Source organism: Prunus mume, linkage group LG4 (genome assembly GCF_029339155.1).
Source record: "Prunus mume cultivar Tortuosa linkage group LG4, ASM2933915v1, whole genome shotgun sequence".
Lineage (NCBI taxonomy): Eukaryota > Viridiplantae > Streptophyta > Magnoliopsida > Rosales > Rosaceae > Prunus > Prunus mume.
Genome location: NC_142701.1, coordinates 1847641 through 1874718, shown reverse-complemented (window position 1 = coordinate 1874718; position 27078 = coordinate 1847641). Strand labels below are relative to the sequence as shown.

Here is a 27078-nt window from a genome sequence, read left to right as displayed (position 1 = left end):
TAATCTTTGCTCTATGATAGCTCAAGCAAGTTAACAAAGGTATTGAGCATTGCATATCATTACATTAAACAGTCTTCATAAAATGATGACTAGTCATCCGTTTCTCATATGACTAGTCATCCTTGCTTCCAGCTGGATAACAAACTGTTTTGTCCTATTTCCTCTTTCTCTCTCTCTGCTGCCATCCGTGGTTTTCGACCTAACGAATTTTTGGTGTAAAGGCCACGATTTTGGTCATTTGGCGGCTGTCTCTTTTGCGTGGAATTTTAGGGAAAGATTGTTTTGCTTTCTTTCTCTTCTTCCTCAAGAGAGAACCATATATTTTTCATCTATGAGTTTTTCCAATTGATTTCTTTTTGAAAAACTGCTTTTGAAAACCCGAATCTGCATCTAGCTATTCAAATCATCTCTCATTTATATCTAGGTCAGATTCAAGACTGATTTCTTCAAGAGTATGGTTTCTTGAAGAAATTGGTCATTCTCCTTTGAATCCAAATATTGGTTTTGGTCCGTGTTGGAACTTGCAAGCTTGTGCCATGGGATGAACGAGCTGGAGAAGGAGCTGCCATTGCCATGAAGAACTGAGCTTCAAGTTTTGCTAAGTTGGAGAAGAAGATTGCACAAAGGAGGTATTGCTCATATTCCTAAATAGACCTAGGTGAATCTTGAGCTTGGTTGTATTTCCTTTGTAAGAATCTTTTTCTACTTAGTGGAATGCCTGGTCGGTTGATGACTCCCAGTTTTTCCCAATGGTGGGTTTCTGGGTGAACAAAATCTGTTTTGCATATCTGTAATTTTTCTGGGTTTGTGTTCTTGGTGGTTGACTAGTCATCTTTATCTGCTGTTTGATGTTTGCATGATTTTGATGATTTCACACACTTTCACATAGTTGTTGCTAGCACAGGGGATGCCTAGATTGATGGGTCCTTCTGAGTGCCTAGGTTGTCACTAGTAATCTTCTAGGGTTGCAGGTACATTGTGGCATGATCTGTGTGTTCTCTTGATTGTGATTGTTCATGACTAGCAGTTGACTAGTCATACGTGTATTTGGTCAAGGTTTAAAGTGTGTGAAGATTGCTGTGTTGTTTTGTCTTGTTTGTGTAATTAAATTTACCATTTGTCACCTAAGTACCAATTTCACAAAACCCGTAAAAATTCAAAAAAAAAAATTACAAAAAATCCCAAAAGATTTTCCTTTTCCTTTTATTGAGTCATTTTAGTTAAGCTTTCCACAAGTCAATGATAACACTTAGAATTCTACTTGTTAATCATTATGTGAATTTCAAGTGTGATTGGTAATCATTATGTGAATTTCAAGTGTGATTCTTTAGTTAACTTTTTCTTACATGATTATTCTCATGTTTTTCAATGCATAGCCAATTTAATGCAATTTGCTTTTGACTTAGAGAATTATATGTGGATTTTAGTATAAGACTTGTATAACCCTTGTGAGTTTTTTGAGCCTCATGCATATCCTTTTCATGTGTGCATTATCATCTACTAGAACTTGCTTCAGTATCTTTCAAGGCTTTGTATTGATTCACATGATTCTATCTAGGAAGTGATTAGGGCACCTAGGATCACCACCATGGCCAAACAAGCTTTTGTCCCTACTACAATATCCCTTAGATAGCCCATTTGAGCCTAAATAAGCCTTTTCTTTCATGAACCACACTATCCTTAACCATAAACTTAAACACTTCATCCTACCTTGTTCTATGAAAATTGATGGAGCTTTAAGTTTGGGGGAATTTCACCTTACCTTGTGAGTACCAAAGTTGTTGTAAAAATAAATAAAAAATAAAAAAATAAAAAAAGAAACAAAATGAGTTTGAGGTTGGTGATTGTTATAAATATAAAATAAAATAAAAAAATAAAGATTAAAAAAAAAAAAAACGAGAAAAAAAAAAATTGTTTCGCCACCTCAATGTTGTCAAGATTGAAGAAGTTTGAGAAATATGTGGATCAAAATGAGGTTGAAGCCCAACAATGAAATTTGGCTTCCAATGAGTTGAATAATTGGTGATACCACAAGAGATACAAGAGAATTTGCAATCCTTCATGGTCATCACGTGCTCTACTAATTCTCATAGAATATTTTTGTTTTCCATACCCTTTCTTTCTTTAAACCTTAACCCATAACCCCATTACAACCGTATTTTAAGACCTCTTGATCCTAGAAATTATGAGAATTTAATTTGTGGAGATATGATATGAAGAGTAAGCTTATAGGATTTGATTTTGTTTTCATGCATTCATTTTTCTTGAGTGAAACACTTAACCCAAACTTTGAGCATTTTCTTTGTGAGTGACATTATTGGTGAGATTTGGAGTTGAAGCTTTGATTTGCATATACCTATCCGGGTTGCGTGAGTTGTATTGATATTGGCTATTTCACACACTACACTTGAGAACGTTATGTACGGTTTTGTTAACTTTTGAATCATGCTTGCGCTTTATATGATGGTTATTTGATTCTTTAGAGTTATATACCTTGCGCAATTTATTGAGACTAATATGTGGAGGGCTAACATTCTTTTGAGTCCTTGTTTTGTTTTGTTTTCCTTGAGGGCAAGCGAAGTCTAAGTTTGGGGGTATTTGATATAACCATTATTTCGTACATTTTTATTATCTTTCTCTTAGATTCTTGCTATGTTCTTGAGTGAATTTAGTCCATTTTTACTTAGTTTTGTGTTTTACTAAGTTTGAAGAGTAAGGACGGAAAAGCAAGCAAAAGGAGCAATTTTGGGATTGAAATATAATGTGAAATCCTAGGAGCAGAACTTCCTGTGCAGATCAGTCAAATTGACAGAATATACTGTACTTCCTCAGAGTGAACCAGATGTTGAGCCTTATCGTTGGAAAGATACGGATGTTAGCTTTCTGTAGAATTTTATGGTTCGTGATTCGGACGTGTGTGGAGAGAGTTGTGGCCATTTTAGTACAGACAGTTCAGGCAGAATGTGTTCTGCGGGTTTTGCAAAATAATCCTTTTGAAGTTCAATCCTTGGAGTTTAATTTGTATCAATTACATTTGGGAAGTGTCTACAAGGATGCAAGGTTATTTTCTAAGGTCTGATCCTATATTTAGTAGGATTTTGGATGCCAACTCATTAAAGACAATTGAAGCCAAATTAGGAAAGCATAGTTACCAAGTCAAAAGAGGATTTGTTCCTTGTTTAAAGAAGACCAGAAAATAGGGTTCTCTTATGCTGGAGTTTGAAGGAGAGTCAAAGAGTCGCTGCTACCGTCAAGTTCTCGAGCATCGTCACAATCCATAAGTTTTATTTTGTGTTTTCTAGTTTTTCAATTATGTTTTCTTTAAACATGAGTAACTAAATTATTCTCTAAGGCAAGGATGACGCCCGAGCATGGATAGTTATGATTTTTAATGTTATTTAATGGATTATAAGTTTCTTTTAGATGAATGATTAATCAGTATTTTAATTGTTGCTATTTGTTTAAGTTCTTTGATTAATCACCTTAGGGATTTGCATCTAGTAAATTAGAAGATGAATTTGAGGCAGAACTTGCAATATAATTCAATTAGCTTCTTGTGATTAAGTGTGGTGAATTACATTAATGCTTGACGAAGAATATGGTTTGCTTGCTTCTCTCATTTTCTAGAGCGTAATGAATCCAACTTGTTAAATTTATGCCTTAACTAGGATAGATTGCAGGATTGGGTATATGATCTTTGTCTGAAATAAAAAAGAATCTTACGCTTAAGGAAAACTATGGTATGAGTGCCTGAAAAGGACTTAGATACGGGAATTATCATCTAAAGAATCGAAAAAATCTGTTGAACGCATTGAAATCTAACTTGGATTGCTTGTGGTTGATTCTGAAACCCTAGACCTTCATCATTGTTTTTCAACCTTAAAATTCAACCTTCTTATTCTCGATTGTTTTTATTAATTTCTTGTTTGTTTCATAAATTTCACAACAACAATCTCTGCAAATTTACTTGCATATAGTTAGATTTAATTTAGGTATTCGAATATTAGATTAATTTGAAATCCTCATGGGAATTATACTTGGACTTGTCAAAAGCTATACTACATCATTCTTGTGCACTTGCAAGGACAAACCAGGTCACCCATCCTGGGATTGCTCTAGCCCGAACTCGCTTAACTTTGGAGTTCCCATGACTCTAAAGCCAGTGAGCTCCCAAAAGGCCTTGTGCTAGACGGAGGTAGGCATGTACATATAAGGCACATCATCCCCTCTCCGTTGATATATGTGAGATGTTACAATCCACCCCCCCTTAGGTGCCCGACGTCCTCGTTGGCACACTTGCACCACACGGCAAAGTGGCTCTGATACCAAATTGTTACATCTCGGATCGTCTTCGTTGTAGCACGATATTGTCCACTTTGCCTCCCCCCTCCCTCTCATGCCCTCATGGTTTTGTTTCTGGGAACTCAAGAGCAACTTCCCAGTGGGTCACCCATCCTGGAATTTCTCTAGCCCAAACTCACTTAACTTTGGAGTTCCCATGACGCCGAAGCCAGTGAGCTCCCAAAAAGCCTTATGCTAGATGGAGGTGACATGTACATATAAGGCACATCACCCCCTCTCCGTTTGTCGATGTAGGATGTTACAAGAGCACTTAGGTATAAAACTGATACCCTCTGCAAACCTTGGCTCTGATACCACTTGTTATGTGAAAACACTCCAAGACCTTATCATTGATGGACTATGCGACGGCACACACACAAACCCCTTTGAGAATAAAACACACGCACCTCGAATAGAGAAAAAAAAACACATAAGGACAGAAAGATTTATAGAGGTTCGGCCTCCTGTCTACGTCCTCTTGGTGATCTACCCAAGAAATTCACAAGTATGTAAGAACAACCTTGGTTACAACTTGAACCCCTTAGCTCTCACCCTTGCTCTCTTTTCTCTCACCCTTTGCTCAAACCCTTTGAAGCCCTTAAAAACACTCAAGAATTCACTCTTGAATTTTCCTCTCTTACTTTTAATCTAGCCCTAAAAGTCCTATTTATAACTCATAGGACTTGGGATACAAGTTAACTAGGAATATGAAACTAAAACTCCCCAAAAAAAAACTAGGAAAAACTATCCTAAAACATCAAGGATCCGCACTGGATTCGCGACGTCCGCTCAAGCACGTGCACTTCCGCACGAGTGCCTGGGACTAGACGAAAAAACGTATCTCTGCCACTCGAGCAAAGAACTATTTTTGAAACTCCTTTTTCTGTCGTTTCTTCTTCCTCCTTTAGCATCTATGGTGAGCCAACTTCAACACCATTCAAAGGAACAAAATAAGATTGGTAAAAAAAACACAAAGGGTACTCAAAACAACGCCGAATTGAACAATACGACATTTGCTCTTGTGGGTCGACTTCATACTATAACGGCACTTATACTCCTTGGCGGCTCAAATTGTTTGGTAATTATACCAAATAGATGTGAAATCAGCTTTATTCCTTGGACTCATGAAGTTGTGGAAATTGAAGAAAGCCTTAAAGCAAACATTGAGAGCATGGTATGCAGAGATTGATGCTAGATTTCAAAGAAAGCAAAACTGAACTTCCTTTGTATATCAAGATTCAAGCTAACACTAAAAATCCTTATTGTTTCTGTTTATGTTAATGAGATAGTGTTTCCAATTAGTTTTGATTATGGAGTTCGAAAGAGATAAGATTGAACAAAATATGAAATGAGTGATTTGGGTCTATTGTATATTCGCTTGGAATTGGAATATGTGGAAAGAATGATGCAACAATGATGGAAGAAAATATTTGATGCTCATTGTATACTTAACCACTACAAGGCCGAAACAAGGCAGGATATCATGTAAGCCAGTAGCTTGCATAAGCTCAGTCGTATTTATTATGGGATATGGTTAAGAGTGTCGTAAGATACGTTCAAGGAAAAATTGATGATGGCACAAGGTATGAGAAATGCTGAGCCAAAAGTTACTTGGTTTGGTTTTTGTGATAGTAATTGGGGGTGATTGTGTTGATGATATAAAGAGCACCTCGAGATATGCCTTTACTCTTGTCTCGGGTGTGTTTTTCATTGCCTTGAAAGAACAAAGAAAAGTCGGTGTGTGTGTGCTGTGTAACATGATATGAAATTGAATTGAAAAGGAGATGAACCAGTTGACACTGAGAGCAATGTTTTTCACTTCTTCTCACTTCATTTCTATTGCTTTTGACGTACTATTGTGCAGCCGTGAGTGCGTGTTGAGAGTTCATTGGCTTAAGAAAATAGCCAACAAGGGCTGTTAGATCAGAGGTCAGTTCTTTACAATGCATTTCTTCCCATTTCCTTCCACTTGGAGAGTACCTAACTGTTATCCTACATGTTTGTAATTATAATTCAAAGAAAGGAAGATGGGAAAAAACTCAAAGCAATTCCATAATTCCTCACCATCTGGGGCCTCACTTCTGCAGAAGAGAGTATATGCGTTCCTTACTATTGTCTTACCATCCAAGTGGCCAAAGTCTTCTTATTGTTCCTTTTGTTTATAATCCTTACAATGCATTTCGATCTTATGTTATGTAGATAATCCTTATCCGGATTGTATATGTCGAACCATAAGCAATGCACCAAATACAGGCAGGCAATCCACGGTTACAAATAAGAAGCAAATCAGGTGGAGATAACAATATAGAAGAACGGCGGCAGGAGTTTATTTATTCCCCTATATGTCTTGTAAGGCGTAGCCTTTTCAGCATATGTCGCATTATTTGCTGCCCTAGAAAATATTGTTCTTAGGCACATTGAGCATCTACATTAGATACCATGTTTGTCCAGGAAGCTGGTGATTAGCTGATTAACTTGCTCCGGAAATTGTTCCTGCACAAAGTGAGTCCCTTCTGCAATGAAATTAATGTCCAAATCAGGCACAAAATGCTTCACTGCCCCAGTGCGCAAGTAGTCCTCGACCCCCGGAAACTTTAAGAAGTAGTCCTTCTCACCCATGATAAGCAGCGATGGAGCTGAGATTTTTGGATCAGTTAAATGGTAATCCTCGGATGAACGTCTGGATCTGTGGAAAGAAACACTAATTAAATTATATGTTCGGAGACGTTATTTATGGTATTAGATTATATTGTTTTTGGATGTTTAATCTTAGGAGCCGCTCTATTTTCTGTCTGTGTCTCCTTAGAACTGTTTTGGAGAAAGAAACTCGTGTCCTGTGAAAACGAATGCAAAAGTATCTCGGCTTGTACATACCTGTATGGAATTTGCAATGGAAAATGAAGTCCGGATTTCTCATACAAAGATGCATAGGCGGCAAGATCTTCCTCAGAGAACCATGGTGGTAGAGGAGTTGCAGGGTCAACCAAGTCCATGATTTCTTGATCATCAGCGGCCACTTGGAGCTCACTTCCGGAGAAGAGAATGTAGATGTTCCGTATCACCGTCTTCACATCAAAGCGGCCAAAATCTGCTTCTGCCCGCCCTGGCTCCTAGAATTAGGTAAGAGTAGCAATGTCAGTACATAGGTGAACCTTGTAATGCGACAAATACAGATCGATGCGGTGAAACATTTTGACAACAAAATCAAGATGTTGATGGGAAAATGCATGTACCTTCAACCTTGACATGTAGAATCCTTTTGGGAGGAGATGAAATTGGACAGGAGAGGCATCTGGTTGCATGAAAGGAACACCTACTGTTATCATGCCAGATACCCGCTGTGGGTGTAGAGCAGGTATTACGTATGCAGGGAAAGCTCCAAAATCCTTCCCAACAAGGACAGCCTGGTTTCAACAATTACAGGTTAAAAAAATTTAGGCAATATGAAATGTATAAGTTCAAATTCTTGTACAGAGTAATTCCAAAGTTCGGGAAGTCTTACCGGTTGATCGGCTAGGAAATATTTGGTGACATTTTGCAGCCCAAATTGGTCGGCTGCCGGTTTTGTGCTTGTTTTTGTAATTTTATTCCAATTTGGACATAATTAGATTACATTATGGTGCAGAATAGCCATTTTAAAGAGAATGCAGAGCTTAGCTCTTTGCCCAAAACTTAGTATGCTAAAAACAACTCCTGCAATGGACTTGCAGCTCAAGTAGTTATGAGCATTTACCCCTTCACCCGTGGTCCTAGGAAATCTCTACTGCCATGACACCATCTTATTTGTTTATATATCTGTGCGGACTTTATTTGAGCCTCATTTATTTATGTCACATAGTTGGTAATGAAAAGTTTATGTAGTACTATTCTTAAAAATATCGACACAAATTATAACTACAAAAGTAATGATATCATAGATCTCTATTGCTTTTTCCTAACCAAAAGAAAAATGATCAAATATATAGGCCCTGCAGTCTAATTACTTCTGATGAATATTTACCTTGTCAATGCTCAAAGAATCCAAAAGGGCAACAACATCGTCAACAAGGTCTTTGAAGGTTGCCTTTTCTGGTTCAGCTGGCTGCTCAGAAAGTCCATAGCCCCTGAAATCAATGGCTATGGCACGGTGGCCTTTGTTTGCCACAGCAACCATTTGATGCCTCCATGAGTACCATATTTCCGGAAACCCATGTAAGAAAAGCACCACTTTTGGACCTGCAGAAGCAGAAACAGAAACTAGTGTAAGAAGTCAAAACAGTGATGGATGTAAAAATACTAAAGAAAACCGTGAAATGGGGTTAGGTGGCTTTAGAAATTTGGATCTTGCCGCTTCCAATTTCAGCTACATGAAGCTTTACACCTCTCACTTGGACATGTCTATGCTGGATCTGTTCCATGAGAACCAGAGAGATTCTTGAATGAGCTAGAGCACTCAGAGAAGAGACAATGAAACGAGAGGGAATGAACAAGAAAATGATTCGCCAAGCGTTTGCTTTAACTTTTAATGGTCATCTCTCATTGTTTTCTATTTTGGTTATATTCATGCTGTTTTTCAATTGGAGAAGGCAATTAAATGTGGTATTAAATGATATTGTTCCAATCAGTCAATTTTTTTTGTATGTCTATTTTACCCTCTTAATTGTTGCATATGAGTTTTGAATTTTAGTGAAAGCAAAGGGCAAAATTGGCACTCAGATGCAAACAATTTTTTGTGTATCAGAATCAGTGTAGTCTACCTAGCAAAGGGGAATATAAACTTTTCTGCATATGTAGGTAGCTAATTCATGTCTTCCTATTTGGTTAAGTAGATTATATGTATCTTAATTTTGTGCATTATATAGTGTCAAATTTTGTGTATCTGAGTTATGAATTTTTTTTCAGTCATAAATGTTCAAAATTTAGGAGTAACAAATGCATCAAATAGTCAAATGCAGTCTTCTTCTTTTTCCACACTGGAAAGAACGTTACTTAATTAATAAAATTAACAAATTTCATTTTCAAGAAGAAGTATATTGGGCTGAACAAGCTCTTATTAATAGGCTCAAATTAGGAGATTCTAATACTAAAATATTTTCATGTTGGTGTTACTGCTGGACGAAATAATAATCGTATTACTAAAATTTAATCAAATTTAGATATTTGGATTACTAACCCTATGCAAATTGTTTCTGGTTTTGTCGAAGAATGTCAATCTCGTTTTCAGTATGAGTATTATCTTTCTATTTTTTAGTGTTATTAAATAAAATTGGAATTTTACACTACGACCCTATAAGGTAATAAGGTAACAACAATCCTGATTCTGCCCTTGCAAATGAATTAGACCAACAAAATATTAAGAAAGAAAGAAAAAATCTCTTGAAATATTAATACGCAACTATAATTAACAAACAATCGATATATGAGTTGACATCTGTATATCCGAAGAGAAGAGTTAGAATCTAATACAAAGGGAGTTGTAGACTGTTGATACCAAATACGACCAGTGCATGATAAAAAGAGCCCAACAGCCAGCCCTCGTTACTTAAGGAAGTGACTGGGCCCAAAAGGCCAGAACAATACCCAAAAATCCCATTATTCTGCGCTAAGGAGGCCCAATGAATAAAGGGGCCCATTAGGCCTATCTCATTCATAGGGTCGGTCCTTGGGGGACAATGCGTGGAGCACACCACCCTTAGTACGGCCCAGTGCCCGGGCTCTTCGCCTAAATGCCCACGCTTTGCTCACTTAAAAGGACCAATTAGCCCATAAATATTCCACTTGCACATAATTCCCTCAAAATGAGAGACATGTCTGCCTGTGACGGACCTGTTAAACCATATAGGCTGCATATATTAAAATACTAACCTTGAATATAAGCCATTGATCCTGCCAAGATAGATGAACCAGTTTGTCGCCAAGATCTTCTTCTCAAAACTAATTCCTCATGCCTAAACTCTAGATGGGGTTTGAATACTTTAGAGCTTGTTTTTATCGGCTGAGAAGGGACTTGGCATATATAAGCAAAAGCTCAAGTCTCCTTGCCCACGTCAGGGGTTGAAACCATTGGGAACAGGTTTGTGGCTAGGGACAAGTCGAATCCCGAGGATTAATCCCACCTTTGAGTGTGGGGACACCTCGTGGTATTTATTGAAGAAAAAAAAAAGCATGTGATGTTATGATTTTAGCATATGCTATTGTTGCTGCGGAGAGTTTTTCTCACGAGAGAGGATAAAAGAAGGGAAAGATGAGAGAGAATGGTCGGAGGAGGGATAGGAAAGAAAAAAGGAAAAGGGGGATGTGTGCTGGGTTGTGGGCTCTTTTTTATTTTATTTTTTATTTTGACATAAACATTAACTAAGGTTAACAATCGTACAGGTATCACTATTTAAGGATGATGATAAGCATACACCTTTGGTTAAAGTGGTGAGCAAAAATACTCTCATTCAATAGATGCCAAAATATTTCAATTGACTGAACTATTGCATTGAACTATTGGACCATCCTCTGAGGATAATGGAGCACAACTTCTCATTTCACAATTAATTGTAGGCTATTTTAACAGATTAAGTTTGGGATCTGTATTATGGGCGGTTAATATTTTGGGAGTTTCACTAAAACACCCAAAATGGGGGTTGAAATTATAAAAAAACCCAAGCACTATTTAAATATATAAACACACCCAAAACCCATCATTACACACACTCAAAACTCATTTATAAACACACCCAAAAAGTTGACTTTGGGGTTAATTTTGAGTGTGTTTCTATGTTTAAATAGTGCTTGGATTTTTTTATAAATACATGTCTAGGATTGGGTTTATTTATAAATTTGTATAATATTTTCTCCGATGAAAAGCATACGTCATGTAATTTATTATAGCAAAATAGTTAAGCACATCAAATTTGTGGGGTAAATATGTAATGCAACACCCAGCCAGTTAAACAGTACATTATTGTTTCTCTCACGGATTATTTATTGTTTCCCTTGCACATTGCGCATCTACATCAGATGCCATGTTTGTCAAGGAAGGAGATGATTAGCTGATTGACTTGCTCTGGAAACTGTTCATGCACAAAATGATTTCCCTCTGCCATATATGTAATTTCCAGATCAGGCACGAAATGCTTCACTGCCCCAGTCCGTATGTAGTCTTCGATCCCCGGAAATTTTAAGACGTAGTCCTTCTCACCCACGATAAGCAATGATGGAGCTGAGACTTTTGGATCAGTTATACCGCAATCTACTTTCAAAGTTCTGCAACAATAAAGGACCTCTAGTGAAATGATATTTAGGCATATATTGCATTTTAGATAGAACTAGATTATATGCTTCCTCTAGCGAAACATTTTATTTCATGTTACCTACCTGTAAGGAACTCGCAAAGGATAACGGAATCCAGATTTCTCATACAAAGATGCATAGACTGAGAGATCTTCCTCGGAAAACCATGGTGGTAGAGGAGTTGCAGGGTCAAACAAATCCATGATTTCTTGATCAGCAGCAGCTATTGGAATCTCACTTCTAGAGAACAGAATGTAGATGTTCCTTATCACCGTCTTAACATCAAAGCGGCCAAAATCTGCTTCTGCGCGCCCCACCGGCTCCTGGAGTTAGGTAAGAATTTAATTAGCAGTATTATCGTAGTCAAACCTTGTAATGATTAGAACAGAGTTGGGAAAAAGCTTTGTCCTGAAACTGAAGATGTTGATTGCAAAACGAATGTACCTGCCACCTTGATATGTAGAAGCCTTCAGGGAGGAGATGGTTTTGGACAGCAGAGGGGCCTGGTAGCATGAAAGGAACACCTAGGGTTATGACGCCGGATACCCGCTCTGGGTGGAGAGCAGCTACTAGGTATGCAGGCAAAGCTCCAAAATCTTTCCCAACAAGAAAAGCCTGGTTCCAACAATCATATATTGAATCTTTTTAGGGTAGACAATAGAAGTAGCTTCAAGTTCGTATACTAAATAATTATAGAGTAGTATTATAAACGAACCATGTGAGTTGTAAGCTTTATGTATTTTGTATTGCCCTGAGATTTATACATAGCCTTATCATCGAGAAGAGCTGAGGATAATATTTTTAGGTTTCTTTCGCAGTTAAGAGGAAGTAATGATATTATATTGTTTATATGAGTCGAGGTTTCTAACAATTGTAAACAATTTGCAATTGCAGACTGTCTTGATTCTCATGAATTTGTTCTATATAATTATGTGAAAAGTTTTTATAGAGTTCTTCAGGAAGCAATAAATAAATAAACAAACCACTATATTTTTCTTGAAAAATAGGGTTGGAGAATGAGACTGGTAAGTGGGAGCTAGAAGAAACATTTCTGATTTAAAAGGTCGGGTCAGAAATATTTGAAATTTATAGCCTTTTTTTTTTGGGTGACAATCAACTGCAAGTTTGTAGGCATTGAATTTTTGGACTTGATATCGAAAGGTTTGGAGAGAAATCTCTCAAAACCAACGAGGGTTGGTTGAGTTGGCTAGGGTCGTTCTCTTTGCTATCCAGACATTGATTCAAGTCCCACTACCGAGAATCCCTCTTTTTGGATAATCTGTAAAAACCCAAACAAGTCCTCATTAAACCGTACAGTTCTCTCTCGACCTTCTGAGAATTTAAAATCAAGTTTCATGCTGACCTTTTTCTAGGGTTTATAGGTTTCTTGGTAAGAATTATCATGGAGTCATGAATCAAGATTGCCAAAGTCTTGATCTTGAATTTCTTCAAGCGACATCAGAACTGATCAAATCCACCATGAAAGATAAGGGCAGCGCATCGATCTTGACTAAATAAATTGTGGGTCGTGACCAGCATACTGGGTTGGTGCGTGAGGAAGAAAAAAGCCCAAATATTAGTGGTGTTTTGCTGAAAGGTTGAAAAGTGAAGAAGAAGAAGATATTAAAGCAAAGTTCTTGAATGGAAAAATGGTGGGTTGGGATGAGATTTTGGAAAAATGGTTTGGGGAGAGCTTGCCGGATGGTAGGGATCAGTAGTTTTGGTTATTTTAGTTCTATTTCTTAATGTAATTTTTAATTTTAATTAGTTTTAATCATTAGCATATTTAATTATATATCGATGGTGGGCTCCACTTGCCACATCACATCTTAGTTAAGTAGGTGGATAACGATCCATGTGCATAAAATTACAAAAACACATCTGCTTTGTCATCATAATTAACAGGCTTTTGGACGGAGTTGATGACGAGGGACAAAATGGGTCACCAAACTCCGATCAATAAGAGAAAGTGGGCCATTTTAAATTTAGGATGGCAAAGTGAGATTTAAGCGTAGTTTCATGGGGCGTGGGTGTAAATAACCCTAAAAAAAATCTTTATTTTTGTTAATTTTTAATAGGATGGATGCATCTAGACAAGTTTCTAACTTTTGATGGGAATTCTCTATATCAATAAGTCAAGAAGTTGAAACAGACACAAGTCGAAATCACATGACAGCAAATTGAAAGATTCCCTAAGAAAAATGGGGACAAAAAAAGAGAGTTCACTCACTCCCAACCCAAAAACAAACAAAAAAACGATTGAACAAAGCAATAATCTTCTTAGTTAATTCAACATAAACCACCACTTAATTGAGATTAAGAAATTAAACTGCCTTAAAATAGTTTAATTAGTTAGATATTACCTTGTCAATGGCCAAAGAATCCAAAAGGGCAACCACATCGTGGACAAGGTCGATGAAGGTGTCATTCTCAGGTTCAGCTGGCTGCTCTGAAAGACCATAGCCCCTGAAATCAATGGCTATCGCCCTGTAGCCTTTGCTTGCCACAGAAACCAGTTGATGCCTCCAAGTGTACCATATTTCTGGAAATCCATGGAGGAAAACCACCGCCTTTGGTCCTGCACAAAAAAGTTCAAAGTTGTTATAAGGAAAAAGCACTTCTGAAAAGTACTTGAGAAATCAGAATTTGGGATGATCATACCGCTTCCGATTTCAGCTACGTGAAGCTTCAGTCCTCTTACTTCTACATGCTTATGGTGGATGTTTTCCATTGAAAAGCGATATGGAGAGACTCTTGACTCTTAGGTGGACGGAGAAAACTAAACAAGCTGGAGAGAATTGGACAGGGAAATAAATAGATATATATGGATGATGTCAAGCTTAAAGCGTTTATTGGATTGCCACTGTTGTCTTTATGTTTTGACTTTTCTGTGAATAAGAACAAAACAAAAATTGGATGGTATTTAAGCAAATTAGTTAGCAATCAAGTCCTATTAGTTTAACATTGGTAAGAAATAGATGACCATAGAAGGTACATGGAATGACTAATATATAATAAAACTTTCGGGGAAAAAAAACAAGAAAAAGAAGAAGAACAAACAATTGTTTAGCTTTATGTCCTATTTTTCATCAATTATCTTTTCACATTCATCTCATTCTCCAAATTATTCCATATCTTTTTCTTTCCTCTTAATATAATCAAAATACGATCAAGAATGGTAGGGGCTCAAATTAATAGGGTGTTAATTGAATTGGCTATGATCTTTGGTGTGATCCAAAATTATCTTATGCATGGTCTCGTGTGTGTGAGTCTTCCCTCTCTCCCTTCTAACTTCGACCTCTCAAAAAAAAAGGACAGGCAGTCAGCAACACTAACTGATGTGTTGATTAAAATTATCTTTTATTTATAATTTTTATAGTCGCAAGAAACGAGTGTGATAAAATAATGAGAGTTTGATGAGTTTTTTTTTTTTTTCTAATGAGTATTTGGGCTACAGTAACAACCACCTAAATTTTATAGTGGAGCAAAAGTTAAGACAATTTTAAAATAAAAATCGTAATCGCTATGGGGAGTGTGAGACTCTCGACTCCTGAGTAGACGGAGAAAACTAAACAAGGTAGGGACAATTCCACAGAGAATAAACTAATAAGATATATATAGGTATTGACTTTTTAGTGAAATAATCGTCATTTTCTCCTAACTCACCTAATTCACATTTAAAGAGGAGTGAGAGAAAGATAATGTAAGGGGGGAATTTTTTGTATGTATTTATTCACCTTAGGCTTCCAGGTATATTGAGTTGAGTGTCTGCGTCGTGGGATTTGCTTTCAACCTCGTCATTATTAGGTAAACATCACCTAACTCAACACTTTTGTGACCAGATTAGGTGATTCGGTTGGATTAACGTAAAATTAAACCTACTTTTAAGTTTTGGTTAACCCAACTCATACATAACGGTTTATAATTTTTTTAAATTCAAGACCTGCTCATTATTAGGTTAGCTCAACCTAACTCTCTTATGATTAGGTTGAGTAATTCAGTCGAGTTAACTTGAAATTGTGCCCCCTACCAGGGGTGCCTGGTTAGGAAAATTAATTTATGCGTTGAGTAAAATTATCTTTTGTTTATAATTTTATAGTTGTGGAAAAGAGAATGACGATTTTTTTTATTTTTTTTATTTTGGTAATGAGAGTTTGAAAATAATAAGAACAACGTAAATTTTTGGGTTAACTACATAAAAGTGCACAATCTTTGAGGGTCATTTCAAATTAATACCCAACTTTAAAAATCTTCCATGTAGATACCTAACCTCATAAAAAAAACATGCAAATTAGACAATTCGTTAGTTAGACAGTTAGTCAAGTTGCTAAGTGTTGACATGGCCTTTCCCACGTGTTTTATTTTTTTATGAAGTGGACTCCACGTGGACAAAATCATTAACAAAAAAACTCTTTATTTTTAAATTAATAAAAAAATTAAAATCAAATATATAAACAAAATTAAATTAAAAAAGTAACAACAAAAAAACTAAAAAACAAACAACTTGACTAACAAGCACTCTAACTAACTAACGAAGTGTCTAATTTGCATGTTTTTCGTGAGATTGGGTATCTACATGCAAGATTTTTAAGGTTAGGTGTTAATTTGAAACGACCCCAAAGGTTGGGTGCTGTTATCTAGTTAACCCTAAATTTTATATTGGGGTAAAAAGTGATGACAATTTTAAAACAATAATCGCTATGGACAGTGAGACTGAAAATTTTCATGGCATGAGAGTTTGGTTTACATGATTGCAATTACAATATTTGGGTGGTGCACCATCAGAACTGAAAAACATGAAGTTTGCATAATTCCAATTACAATATTTGGGTGCTGCACTCATTGAAGTTCAAAAGAGTTTTGAAAAATATAAAATAAATAAATTCACGCGTGGAGATTTCAACAAAATTTAATACCAATTCGCTGTGGACAATTTAATCCCGTTGGGGCCTCGCCGGAATCTGGATGGGAGGATGCCCCATGTGAAATCCAGGTAAACATTACAGAATAAGTAATTTGTTAATTCCAAACACGAAAGAAAAAACTAATCTTCTTTCTTTCTTTTGCTAGTGATATTCTAGAAACCTGAAGTTAATAAGGCCCAGTCTTTTTAGTATATACCATGCATCCATGACATTAGTCTTCTCTCATGGATTATTGTCGTTACTCAGCCACACTAGGCATCTGCATCATGCACCATGTTTGCCCAGGAAGGCAATGATTAGCTGATTAACTTGCTCCGGAAATTGTTCATGCATAAAATGAGTCCCTTCCTCAATGAATTTAACGTCCAAATCGGGCACAAGATGCTTCATTGCCCCCGTCCGTATGTAGCTGTTCACTCCCGGCATCTTTAAGCTGTAGTCCTTCTCACCCACTATGAGCAGTGATGGAGCTGACACTTTTGGATCAATTAAGCTGCGATCCACTTTTAGTTTTCTGCACCATTGAGGAAGAGTCTAATGAGATTTATTAAGTTCGGCTAGCTAGGATCATCTGAATTGAGTACTTCACTCACTTTTGTGGTCTTAATTTATTTTACCTACCTATAGGGAACTTGCAGTGCAAAACAGAATCCAGATTTCTCATATAAAGATGCATAGACAGAGAGATCTTCCTCGGAAAACCATGGTGGCAGAGGAGTAGCAGGGTCAATCAAGTCCATGATTTCTTGATCAGCAGCAGCTATTGGGATCTCACTTCTAGAGAAGAGAATGTAGATGTTCCTTATGACTGTCTTCACATCAAAGTGGCCAAAATCTGCTTCTGCCCGCCCTGGCTCCTATAATTAGGCAAGAAATTATCGCCTCGTTTTGCTACTAGTGCGCTTTTGTAGGAAGCACTTTTGCACATAAGCGCAGGTTTTAGATATATATACCTGCCACCTTGATATGTAGAAACCTTCTGGGAGGGGATGATTTTGGACAACAGAGGGACCTGGTTGAATGAAAGGTGTTCCTAATGTTATGATTGCAGATACCCGCTCTGGGTGAAGGACACCTAGTCGGTATGCAGACAGAGCTCCAAAATCCTTCCCTACAATAAAAGCCTGGTACAAATAATCAAGGTTGAACTTTGAGTTCTTGTACTAAATAATTATAGAGTATTTATACACACAGAATGCAAGTTGTTAAATAGTTCTTCAAAAAATATATAACCAACTGAACAAACAAATAAAGTTGAAAATGGTTTATACATAGGAAAAATAGGATGAAAGTGAACTATGATATGCTTTTTTTTCTTTTTTTCCTGCGTAGTTCGATCATTCTAGGCTATATGTCAGGTAAGATCAACCCTAAAGCCTCACATAGATAAAAGATCTGGGATTCTAGGTAGAGCCATTGGGACTTAAAGCTAAGGAAACAAATGGGAAAGGAACTAATGCATCTAAGGATCTGTAAACTCATGTCTTAATCAAACAAAACTGACAGTTTACTTGGACCAGGTAATTAGGACCAAAGGGCCAAAAGCAATCAAACAACACCAAGAAGAAAAGAGCCATGGTCCTGAGAGAGAGGGGATGCAGTGGTCTGCAACAACTAAATGTACAAAAATTTGCGGTCTATAAAACTTGATATAATTAAAATGAGGAATGTAATTTTGCTTTTGGGAAACAACAATTTTCTTTTGAGATCCCAACACTTACTTCAAATGTTGTCTGTTACCCTAGTATGAAATTACCATTAATGACAAAAACATTTTCCAGCAGAGCATTTTCAGTGAACCAAGTTCGAACGCAAACCTAATAGCTCAACTTCATTTAAAAATAAAAAACTCAGAAATCCACCATAGACTAACTATCGCACATTTGGTGGCTCAGCTTGGATTGGATTGAAGTTGAGTCCAAACCAACCTTATGAGTCCCACCGCTTTAGGTGATACTTATAAGACACATTATATTGGACTGTTATCCATTTTAACAAGTCCAATCCCAGTTCACCAAACAACGGTCAGAACTCTTGTCCATTTTAATTTATATAGTCAATCCACTCCCTCCCACCAAACATAGTTACAAGTCCATTATAACGCATCAAATTGATCAGATATGACAACAAAACATAAGACCAAAAATTAAAATTAATCAATCCAAAGTACATCATTTGAAACACATTTTCTCAAATTGGTTTCGTTGGGTGCAGTGAGGAATTAATGAGAAGTTGGATTGTGGGTTCTTCATGACTGAGGGTATTTTAGAAAGTTACAGTCGGTGATCAAGAGAGTAAAATGTCTTTTACTAGAATAATATGTGGGTGTAGTGATGTTTGGTCCCGATAAATTTTCCTAGGATAACTCGCTATGAGAAGAAAGTCCATTAAAAGAAAGTAAAGTGAGGACAAAAGAAGTGTGCTTATTCATAGAATAATCAAGAGTTTTGCTGTGAGCTGTTGAACTGTCGCTAGCTATTTGCTAATACATTAACACCATTAATCCAACCAAACGTGTAATCACCTCTAATCTACTCAACAAGCGTATTCTTTTCTTTTTCTTGAAAAGTAAACAAAGGTGAATTCGATGTCAAAGTAATTGTATTTTCTCTACCACTCCAATGATCCAATCAACAAAGTCGGAACAACACTTCAGCCTTAAGTTTTCGTCCCGGCAAAAAGTTATTTTTGGTCCCTATAATTATTTTTGGTCCGTGTTGGATTTAAAATTACAGAAATAAAATTGACAAAATTGTGTACTAAATGTGACTTTTTGCCTAACTAATAAGTTAATAACATTGGTTTTCTTGCAAAGAGTAGCGTAATTAGCGGGTTAATTACCTTGTCAATGCCCAAAGAATCTAAAAGATCAACAGCATCGTCAACAAGATCGAGCAAGGTTGCCTTTTCGGGTTCAGCTGGCTGCTCCGAAAGTCCATAGCCCCTGTGATCAAAGGCTATTGCTCTATACCCTTTGTTTGCCACAGCAACCATTTGATGCCTCCATGTGTACCAGATTTCCGGAAATCCATGGAAGAAAAGCACCACCTTTGGACCTGAACAAATAATTCATGTCAAAACAGGGAAAGAATTAAGAAACAGTGAGGTGAATATTTATCTTAGCTATTTTGTTTTTAATTGGTATGAGAAATTTTGGATCGTACGTACCGCTTCCGATTTCAGCTACATGAAGCTTTAGTTCTCTCACTTGCACATTTGTGTGCTGAATTTTTTCCATGAGGGCGAAAAGATTGAAAGGGAGAACGGCAGAAAGAAATATGAAACAGAGAGTAGGAGAGATGAGGGGGAAGACGAGAGAATAAATTCAGTGTATAGATACGGTTTTGCTTTCCAGTTGTAGTGTTGTACTACCACTTGGCACTTGCCAGGTGGTGGTATGCACTTATAGTATGACGCCAGCTGGACAATAGCTATTAATATTGGCGCCTAAAAACTGCAACTTTCATCCTCACCGCCCAGAGTTGTGCATTTGTCCTTTTTTTTCCTCTTGGAATCTCTCAGAGAAGCCATGTGTTTTCGTTCAATCCACTGGGTATTGTTCTTATATAAACTATCATAAATTCTTTTCTTTTTTGGTCAAGAACTATCATAATTTCTTGACACCAAAAAAATCATCAAAATCTCTTTTGGGTTATTAATTATACAATAAACCCGACATAAAATTGATAAACGCCTATTTAACAAAATCGATTTTTTTATTACGAGCGATAGTCTGAATTTATAGAGAGGAGATTGAAACTTGATTTCAATAGAGCAAATTTACTAGTCTATTATAATATGGGTGAACGATAGGGTTCATATTTAGTCAAGGCCGGCAAATCAGGCCAAACAAGCATCCAATGGATGTTCCCAATTTTTCCCACTCCCGCCCTAAAAATGCAGGGAAAGAATAGAAAAATAGGATCCCTGTAATTGCTCCAAGCTGGCCTAGCAAAGAAGCATAGCAACCAGAACCAGCTCATAACCCTAAATCTACATACAATAAGACTGCGTAAGAGATACCATCTAGGGTTGTGGGCTGACATTCTTGCTTCTATACCCAAAAGCTTAAGAGATACCATAAAACTAGTATCATTTATAAGTATTAATATTGTTCAGTGATCTGAAATATTATGCAGCTAGATAATAATGATCGTGAACAAATGAATTTGATTCCGCTTTCCAATAGTTGTAAACGTAATACACGTATCTCATTGTGAAACCTGTAAGGCAACCCAAGAGATAGCTCTTAACTTGACAAGAACAGAACTCAAACATTTAATGTGCTCCCTTTGGTATCTACCTTATTTATTTGGCTGAAAAGAACTGTCTGTACAAGCGCAAGGTTCTCTTCAGAAATCCACATCCTGCAAGCTCATACTCAAGATAGTCCCATCAGTGACGTGAATGTTATGAATTATGAATTGTTTGTATCCTCTTTCAAACCAATTGAACGGTAGTAAGAACTGGAAGGATTCTGTTCATCGAACGAGCTTTCCTGAATGAATCATCCTTTCTGCACAAGATGCTCAACATCTCCTAGTTCCACTTGACCCCCTTCCCCTTGCCATTGTTCAGTCTGAAAAAGCAACTCGATCTGCTCCAATGACTTTCCTTTGGTTTCTGGAACAAAGATGTAGACAAATGCAACTGAAACAGCCGAAACTACAGAAAAGATAAAGAATGTTCCACCAAATGAAATTGCATTGGAAACTGAGAGAAAAGACATGGCAACTAGGCCACTGCACACCCTATTGCCCACCGCCCCGAGTGCTCCTGCCTGAGCACGCAGCCTTAGAGGAAAGATTTCAGATGTCAAAACCCAGCAAACAGGACCAATTCCAACTGAGAAGAAGGCTACATTCCCGCAAACTGACAAAATTGCCATTGCAATCCCAATCTGCCCTTTCCCAAGAAAAGTAAGAGTAAAGGCCAAACTGAATAAACAAGCAGTCATTCCAATAGTGCTGACATAAAGCAAGGGCTTTCTTCCAAGCTTGTCAATAAGGAGAATAGCAACCATTATAAATACAGTCTTTGTGACACCTACAGCAACAGTTGCGGCAAGTAGATTTGTTTTATCCTCAATTCCAGCTTCTCCGAAGATTTCAGGGCTGTAATAGACAGTCGCGTCTATTCCTGTTATCTGTTGGAAACACTGAATTCCAAACCCAGTGATAAGCATTCGGCGAAGTGCAGGAGATGGACTCAACAGTTCACGTGTCACACTTTTCTCCTCATATTTCCCTCCACTGGACGTGTCAGCAGCTACTAGTATTTCTTTCAGTCTGTCCTCCACCTCACTTTCATTTTCATTTGTTTTCAACAACACTGATCTTGCCTCATCAACACGGTTCTGAATGACCAACCACCTTGGGGACTCGGGGATTATGAAAAGTGCAAAACCAATGAACACCGAAGGCAGAATTCCTACTCCAAGCATTATCCTCCAGTTTATATGTGCTGGAAGACCAGAAAATGCATAGTTTGAGACGTAGCCTAGTAAAATTCCAAGATTTATAAAAATTTCAGGGAAGGAGGTCAGTGAGCCTCTGGCAATGGTGGGTGATATCTCAGCAATGTAAACAGGGGCAATCATGACACCGAAGCCAATTCCAATGCCGGCCAGGAGTCTTCCAACCATCAGTATTTCAAATGAAGGAGCAAATACCATTACACCTGCACCAGCTTGAAAGACAACAGCAGCCAAGGCCATGGTCCACTTTCTACCAATCATATCGGATGTTTTACCACCAGCTAAACTACCGAAGAGAGAAACAATGCTCAGAATCCCAACAAGTACTTCTTCTTGTACCTCGGTGATCTTTAAATCTTCCTGAATGAATATGATCGCTCCACTCATGACACCTACATCTGCCAATTGAGAAAATTCAAACACTTATCTTCAGATTCAGATTGATCAAACAAAAAACGGGGCACTTTTAGAACAAGTACAAATCTGATTACTTTTCTTTACTGAAAGTGATCAAGGCGTTATTTGCAAACAGCATTAAACATACAGCCAAAGTTCCTCTGTAGGGGGGGAATATTTATCAAAGATACCAAATATGAGCGGAAAAAAAAAGTGTTCCTAATGTTGGAAGAAAACTGGATGATCCACAATTTCTCCAAGGCTTCGTTTGGTGACTAGTATTGGATTGGATTAGATAACTAAAGCATGTTTAAGGAAGGAATGAAAAAAAAATTACCAAGTTGAAGGTACAAGATGGATTACTCAGACGAAAACTTATCCCATCTAATCCCCACAAAATGGTAGGATAGCAACAGCTTATAACTAATCCCTCCTAATCCCCCCCGAAATTTAAAATCATTCACCTCTACCTTCACTTCCTCCTTCAACATACCTTAGATTTAGTGATATATCCAATCCAATCCAATCCTAGGCACCAAACAAGCCTAAGTTTTAAGTATCGCATCACTTGAAAGCATAACTATACATAACTACACCTTTCACTTCGTGGCTGAGGGATACATTTTGTTCTAAAATCACTCAGAAACATAAATAATAATATAAAAAACTAGCTCCTTGATCTTTTACTTCCAATGTTATGAACTGATATCCCGGAAAAATAAAAGGCAAATGGTTTATTTCACTTTAGGTACCTGAACTTTGACGTGTCCAATTCAGTACCTAAACTTTAATTTGTCCCATTTTACACCCTAAATTAAATTTTTGGGTCTAATAAGTACCAAATCAAACTTAGTTTGAATAATTAATAGATATCATGGAAAATATTAGCACTTGCACATTGTAAGTCCTATATGAACACAAAATTGCCAATCAGATGTGAAATTTTTTTCAATAAAGTTTGATTTCATACGTATTAGATCCAAAAAATTAATTTAGGGATTAAATGTTGGACATTAAAGTTGAGCACTAAAATCCAAAAATAAAAAAACCAGAAAAGAAGAAAGAAACAGTATTTGGAACGCTCAACAGGCTGAATTTGGATTGGATGTCTTGTATACAATTCCCAGTTTACTTTCCTTTGCTGCTAAATTAGACAATCCAATAAAGCACATAGGATTATTAGCAAGTTTTGGTATTAATCAGAAAGGAATAAGAGATTCTTTAAGCAATTAAGCACAACAATTAACTACACAAAGCAGATCATAAAATGCCACCGACAAACAGCAACAAACTTATAACATACAAGGCTCACCATTTTCACACACAAACAAACATACAAAAATATTCAGGCATACATACATTTACAGATACATCCATTAACACATCCTACATAATAAGGACCTTAAAAACTGAAAAGTAGTAGAGAAAATCATGTACCATAGCCAAGAAGAACAGAGTTGAGAGAAGCAAAAATGGCACAAGCAAGGACATATTTCCTGGTTTTTTTGCTCCTTTTTTCTTGTAGCTGGTGCTGTGAAGCATCTTCATCTTCATCTGGGAGCTGAGAATCCATCCTCTTGTATTTGTTCTTGGTTCCCAATGCAACACTAGACAAACCCATTTCTCCATTTCCAGTTTCTCCAACACCCACCAACCCCATCTCACTTTTCTCTGTAGATCTCTCTGTAAATCTCTCTGTTTCCAATCATAAAACTGAAGAACAGGAGCAGACCGATGGTTGTTTTTGGGGGGTTTGGTTTTTGTTTGACTGCTCAATACTTTAGACTATTAGAGACCGTGTAATATATTGTAGATCTGAAACAAAGACAGGAGAATGAGAAAAAAAAAAAAATTTCAGCAGGCAAGTGGGGCCTTTCTTTTTGTCAAGCAAGAAACCCACTTGAGATTTTTACATGTGCAAAGGATTTAACGTCACAAGACCTCGACCTCTTACTTAATTGGCTCAAATGGCGCTTTCTAGGTAACAGCTGTGGAGCTGTCTGCAAAAGAAAATATGAGACCTTTTGTTTTTTCAGCATTATTTATGTACAAGCATCCTTTTTATGTTTTTTTTTTTTTTTTTTTTAATGAAAGAAAAGTTTAGGGGGAGAATTGCGTAAATTTTGGGTTTACTTTTTATTTATATATTGGTAAATTTTCTTTAATTTTTGTGTTTAGATGTAAAGATTGTGTTGGAAAGAATAGTCGTACCCAAAGAACAAATGGTGAGTTTGTCTTAAATATCTTGGAAGAAAAAAAAGGGGTTTGGACTTTGGAGGAGTCGCCAATGGAGAATGTGTCGAAAGTGTATGTTACGCGTGAGAAGGTTATAGGGTTATTTGCTTCCCTGTCTCCTCATAAGTTGGGAATTTCTATTTATGATAATTAATTCTTTGAATTTCTTTGTGTATGTGTGCCTACGAGACAAGACAAGACAATATTCATACAGATTTTTTTTTTTTGTAAAAGACAAGGAATATTCATAGATTGTGTATATTTTAAGTGGCTTAGTGGCATGCACTTCTCTTTGGGTAAAAGAGTCAAAGTATGAGACCTCTCTCTCTCTCTCTCTCTCTCTCTCTAAATGATGGGACGAAAAGGATCCAGAGTGGGCTTCTAGATCTTCTTATTTTGTGGCTTACTATTATCTTCTAGAAAAGATAAATTGATCAAACAATCCACTAGTGTAATGGTTTTAATCAATTGATTCTTCAGAAAAGATTATGGATCTAAGTCCTAGTATTTATGTAGTATGCGTGAGTTTAGTATACTATCACCCCTTTCAATAAAAAAAAAAATTTTAAAAAAAAGTATAACTGTCACAATAATGAATTTTTTTTTATTACAAGAGTTATTACCATAGTGGCATATTTTCTACTTGAGTCTCACAAGTAGTGACGAAGCTAGCTCAAAGTTCATCCTTATTAACATTTTAAAACATTTGTCTTCTAGATCTTTTCACTTTTAATTGAACTTATTTTTTATGTTTAAGTTAGACTTCGAATGTGAGAATTCGAGAATAAGATTCTTAGTTTTATGAATAATTACATTCTTCATTAATGGAGGTTTGCTTTTATATAGCTTATGAATGTCTGGTTTCTCGCCGATGTGGACAACGTGGTGTGCATCTATTGGGCCAATCGAGACTTGCAAACCAACCTATCATGTCATTTAGCTATTTGACTTAGGACGTGGGATAATTAATGTGTATGAGCGTGATATTTGGAATATTACTCAGATAACGATAATTGTGGAATGTCATTGAGGGATCTCAAGCCTCTGTATTTAGAATCCACACATTTTTCCACATTTGGATTCATCTTAACTGTTATAATAATCCAATGATCTACAACATGATAGGCAACTATCATAAGTTTAATTTAATTTTAAAAGTCTAAAAGTTCAATTTTGCCCTTCCAATAAAATTATGAAAGAAAAACAAAACAAAACAAGAAACCAAACCCACCCCATCCCAGCATCGGCGTTGTTGCACTCACACCACCACCCCCAACCTCCCTGATTTTTGTATTGGGGAACGATGGACTCCCCTGCTCTCCAAGTGTATAGGCTTTCAAAAGGCTAGAGGTCCCAAAGTGCTCTGCTGCTGAGACGTCAGTTCTGTTGCTTTTATGATGTTTCAACTATTGCTACTTTTTAGCTTTCATATTGTTATGTTTGTTTGTTTGTGGCACTTTGTTGCTTGAGTTCTTTCTCTTAGAGAAGTTCTAGTGTGTTGTATGTTCTTCTCCTTTATGTTGCTTGTTGCTACAATCTTTCTAGCTTTTTAATGAAAGCATATTTTCAAACAAAAAAAAAAAGGGAATGTAGCATATACTTTAGCTTTTCAACTCTATGATTTAGGTTTTGATTTCTACTTGAATTGGCTAATGAATTGGATCTGTGCAAACTTTTTTTGTCAAAATTCTTACTAGATTGCTATTCCTTTCTGAATTGGTGTTGATTTGGTCATTTTATGTGTTTCTGGGTATGTGATTTATGTTATTTTACTGTGAGAAAATTTCTGGGTATGGTTTCTACAGGTTATGGGGTTGTGTTGATAAAAAGAAAAAGGAGGTTTGACAGAGAGAAGACGATAGAAAGAAAAGAAGAGATGGGTAGGGCCATCGATAACCAAAGCTGGTGCAGGAGAAGGGTGGCCGCAGTGGGTCGCCGATGGGGGAAGTTTGTGCTGGGTTTGGTTTTTCTTTATTCTTTATTTTTTAATTTTCAAGTTTTGAATTTTTTTGATTTTTATTATAAGGGCAAAATTAAACTTTAGGTTGTTGAAAAAAATATGGTGATTCTCATAAAATACAACTAAATTTATAGTTGCTAATGTGTCATGTTATAAGTCATTAGATTATAACGACAACTAAGATCAAGCGAAATGCGAGAAAATGAGTAAATTCTAAATGCAGAGACTCAAGATCCATCATTGGACATGATTAGCCAGATGACATTAAACCAAGCATTGACCCTGTTGATTCTTCTTTATTTGGCCATGATGGACTTTAGAGGTTTTGGACCTCTGCGTGACCCAAGTTCTCAATTACCTTGGAAGAGGAAGTGCCCTTGTTGATGGCTTGATGCAGAATGCATAGGACCTAAATTGATTAGTTTCCTAATTTATTTGTTAGTTTCCTAGATTCTCTAGTTTTCTAAATTCTAGTAAGATTTCTA

At 36.7% G+C, this 27078-nt stretch overlaps 4 protein-coding genes across 4 annotated transcripts; all 4 read right to left on the bottom strand.

The window, feature by feature from the left end:
• Positions 1 to 6527: 6527 nt before the first annotated feature.
• Positions 6528 to 8857, bottom strand: LOC103328552 (epoxide hydrolase 2-like). Its single transcript, XM_008230948.2, has 5 exons — positions 8669 to 8857; positions 8342 to 8556; positions 7575 to 7745; positions 7216 to 7451; positions 6528 to 7027 (listed from the first exon to the last, which is right to left on the bottom strand). Exons 1-5 carry the CDS (start codon positions 8736 to 8738, stop codon positions 6772 to 6774), a joined length of 948 nt encoding a protein of 315 aa, XP_008229170.1. The 5' UTR covers positions 8739 to 8857; the 3' UTR covers positions 6528 to 6771.
• Positions 8858 to 11158: 2301 nt separating this feature from the next.
• Positions 11159 to 14422, bottom strand: LOC103328551 (epoxide hydrolase 2-like). Its single transcript, XM_008230947.3, has 5 exons — positions 14263 to 14422; positions 13965 to 14179; positions 12046 to 12216; positions 11686 to 11924; positions 11159 to 11574 (listed from the first exon to the last, which is right to left on the bottom strand). Exons 1-5 carry the CDS (start codon positions 14330 to 14332, stop codon positions 11325 to 11327), a joined length of 945 nt encoding a protein of 314 aa, XP_008229169.2. The 5' UTR covers positions 14333 to 14422; the 3' UTR covers positions 11159 to 11324.
• A 2037-nt stretch (positions 14423 to 16459) lies between these two features.
• LOC103328549 (epoxide hydrolase 3-like) lies at positions 16460 to 19978 on the bottom strand. The gene is made up of 5 exons (XM_008230946.3): positions 19695 to 19978; positions 19368 to 19582; positions 17480 to 17650; positions 17148 to 17383; positions 16460 to 17040 (listed from the first exon to the last, which is right to left on the bottom strand). The coding sequence occupies exons 1-5, from the start codon at positions 19762 to 19764 to the stop codon at positions 16791 to 16793; spliced, it is 942 nt and encodes a 313-aa protein (XP_008229168.2). The 5' UTR covers positions 19765 to 19978; the 3' UTR covers positions 16460 to 16790.
• Positions 19979 to 20676: 698 nt separating this feature from the next.
• LOC103328548 (Major facilitator superfamily protein) lies at positions 20677 to 24319 on the bottom strand. Its single transcript, XM_008230945.2, has 2 exons — positions 23836 to 24319; positions 20677 to 22400 (listed from the first exon to the last, which is right to left on the bottom strand). The coding sequence occupies exons 1-2, from the start codon at positions 24056 to 24058 to the stop codon at positions 21034 to 21036; spliced, it is 1590 nt and encodes a 529-aa protein (XP_008229167.2). The 5' UTR covers positions 24059 to 24319; the 3' UTR covers positions 20677 to 21033.
• Between the last annotated feature and the right edge of the window lie 2759 nt (positions 24320 to 27078).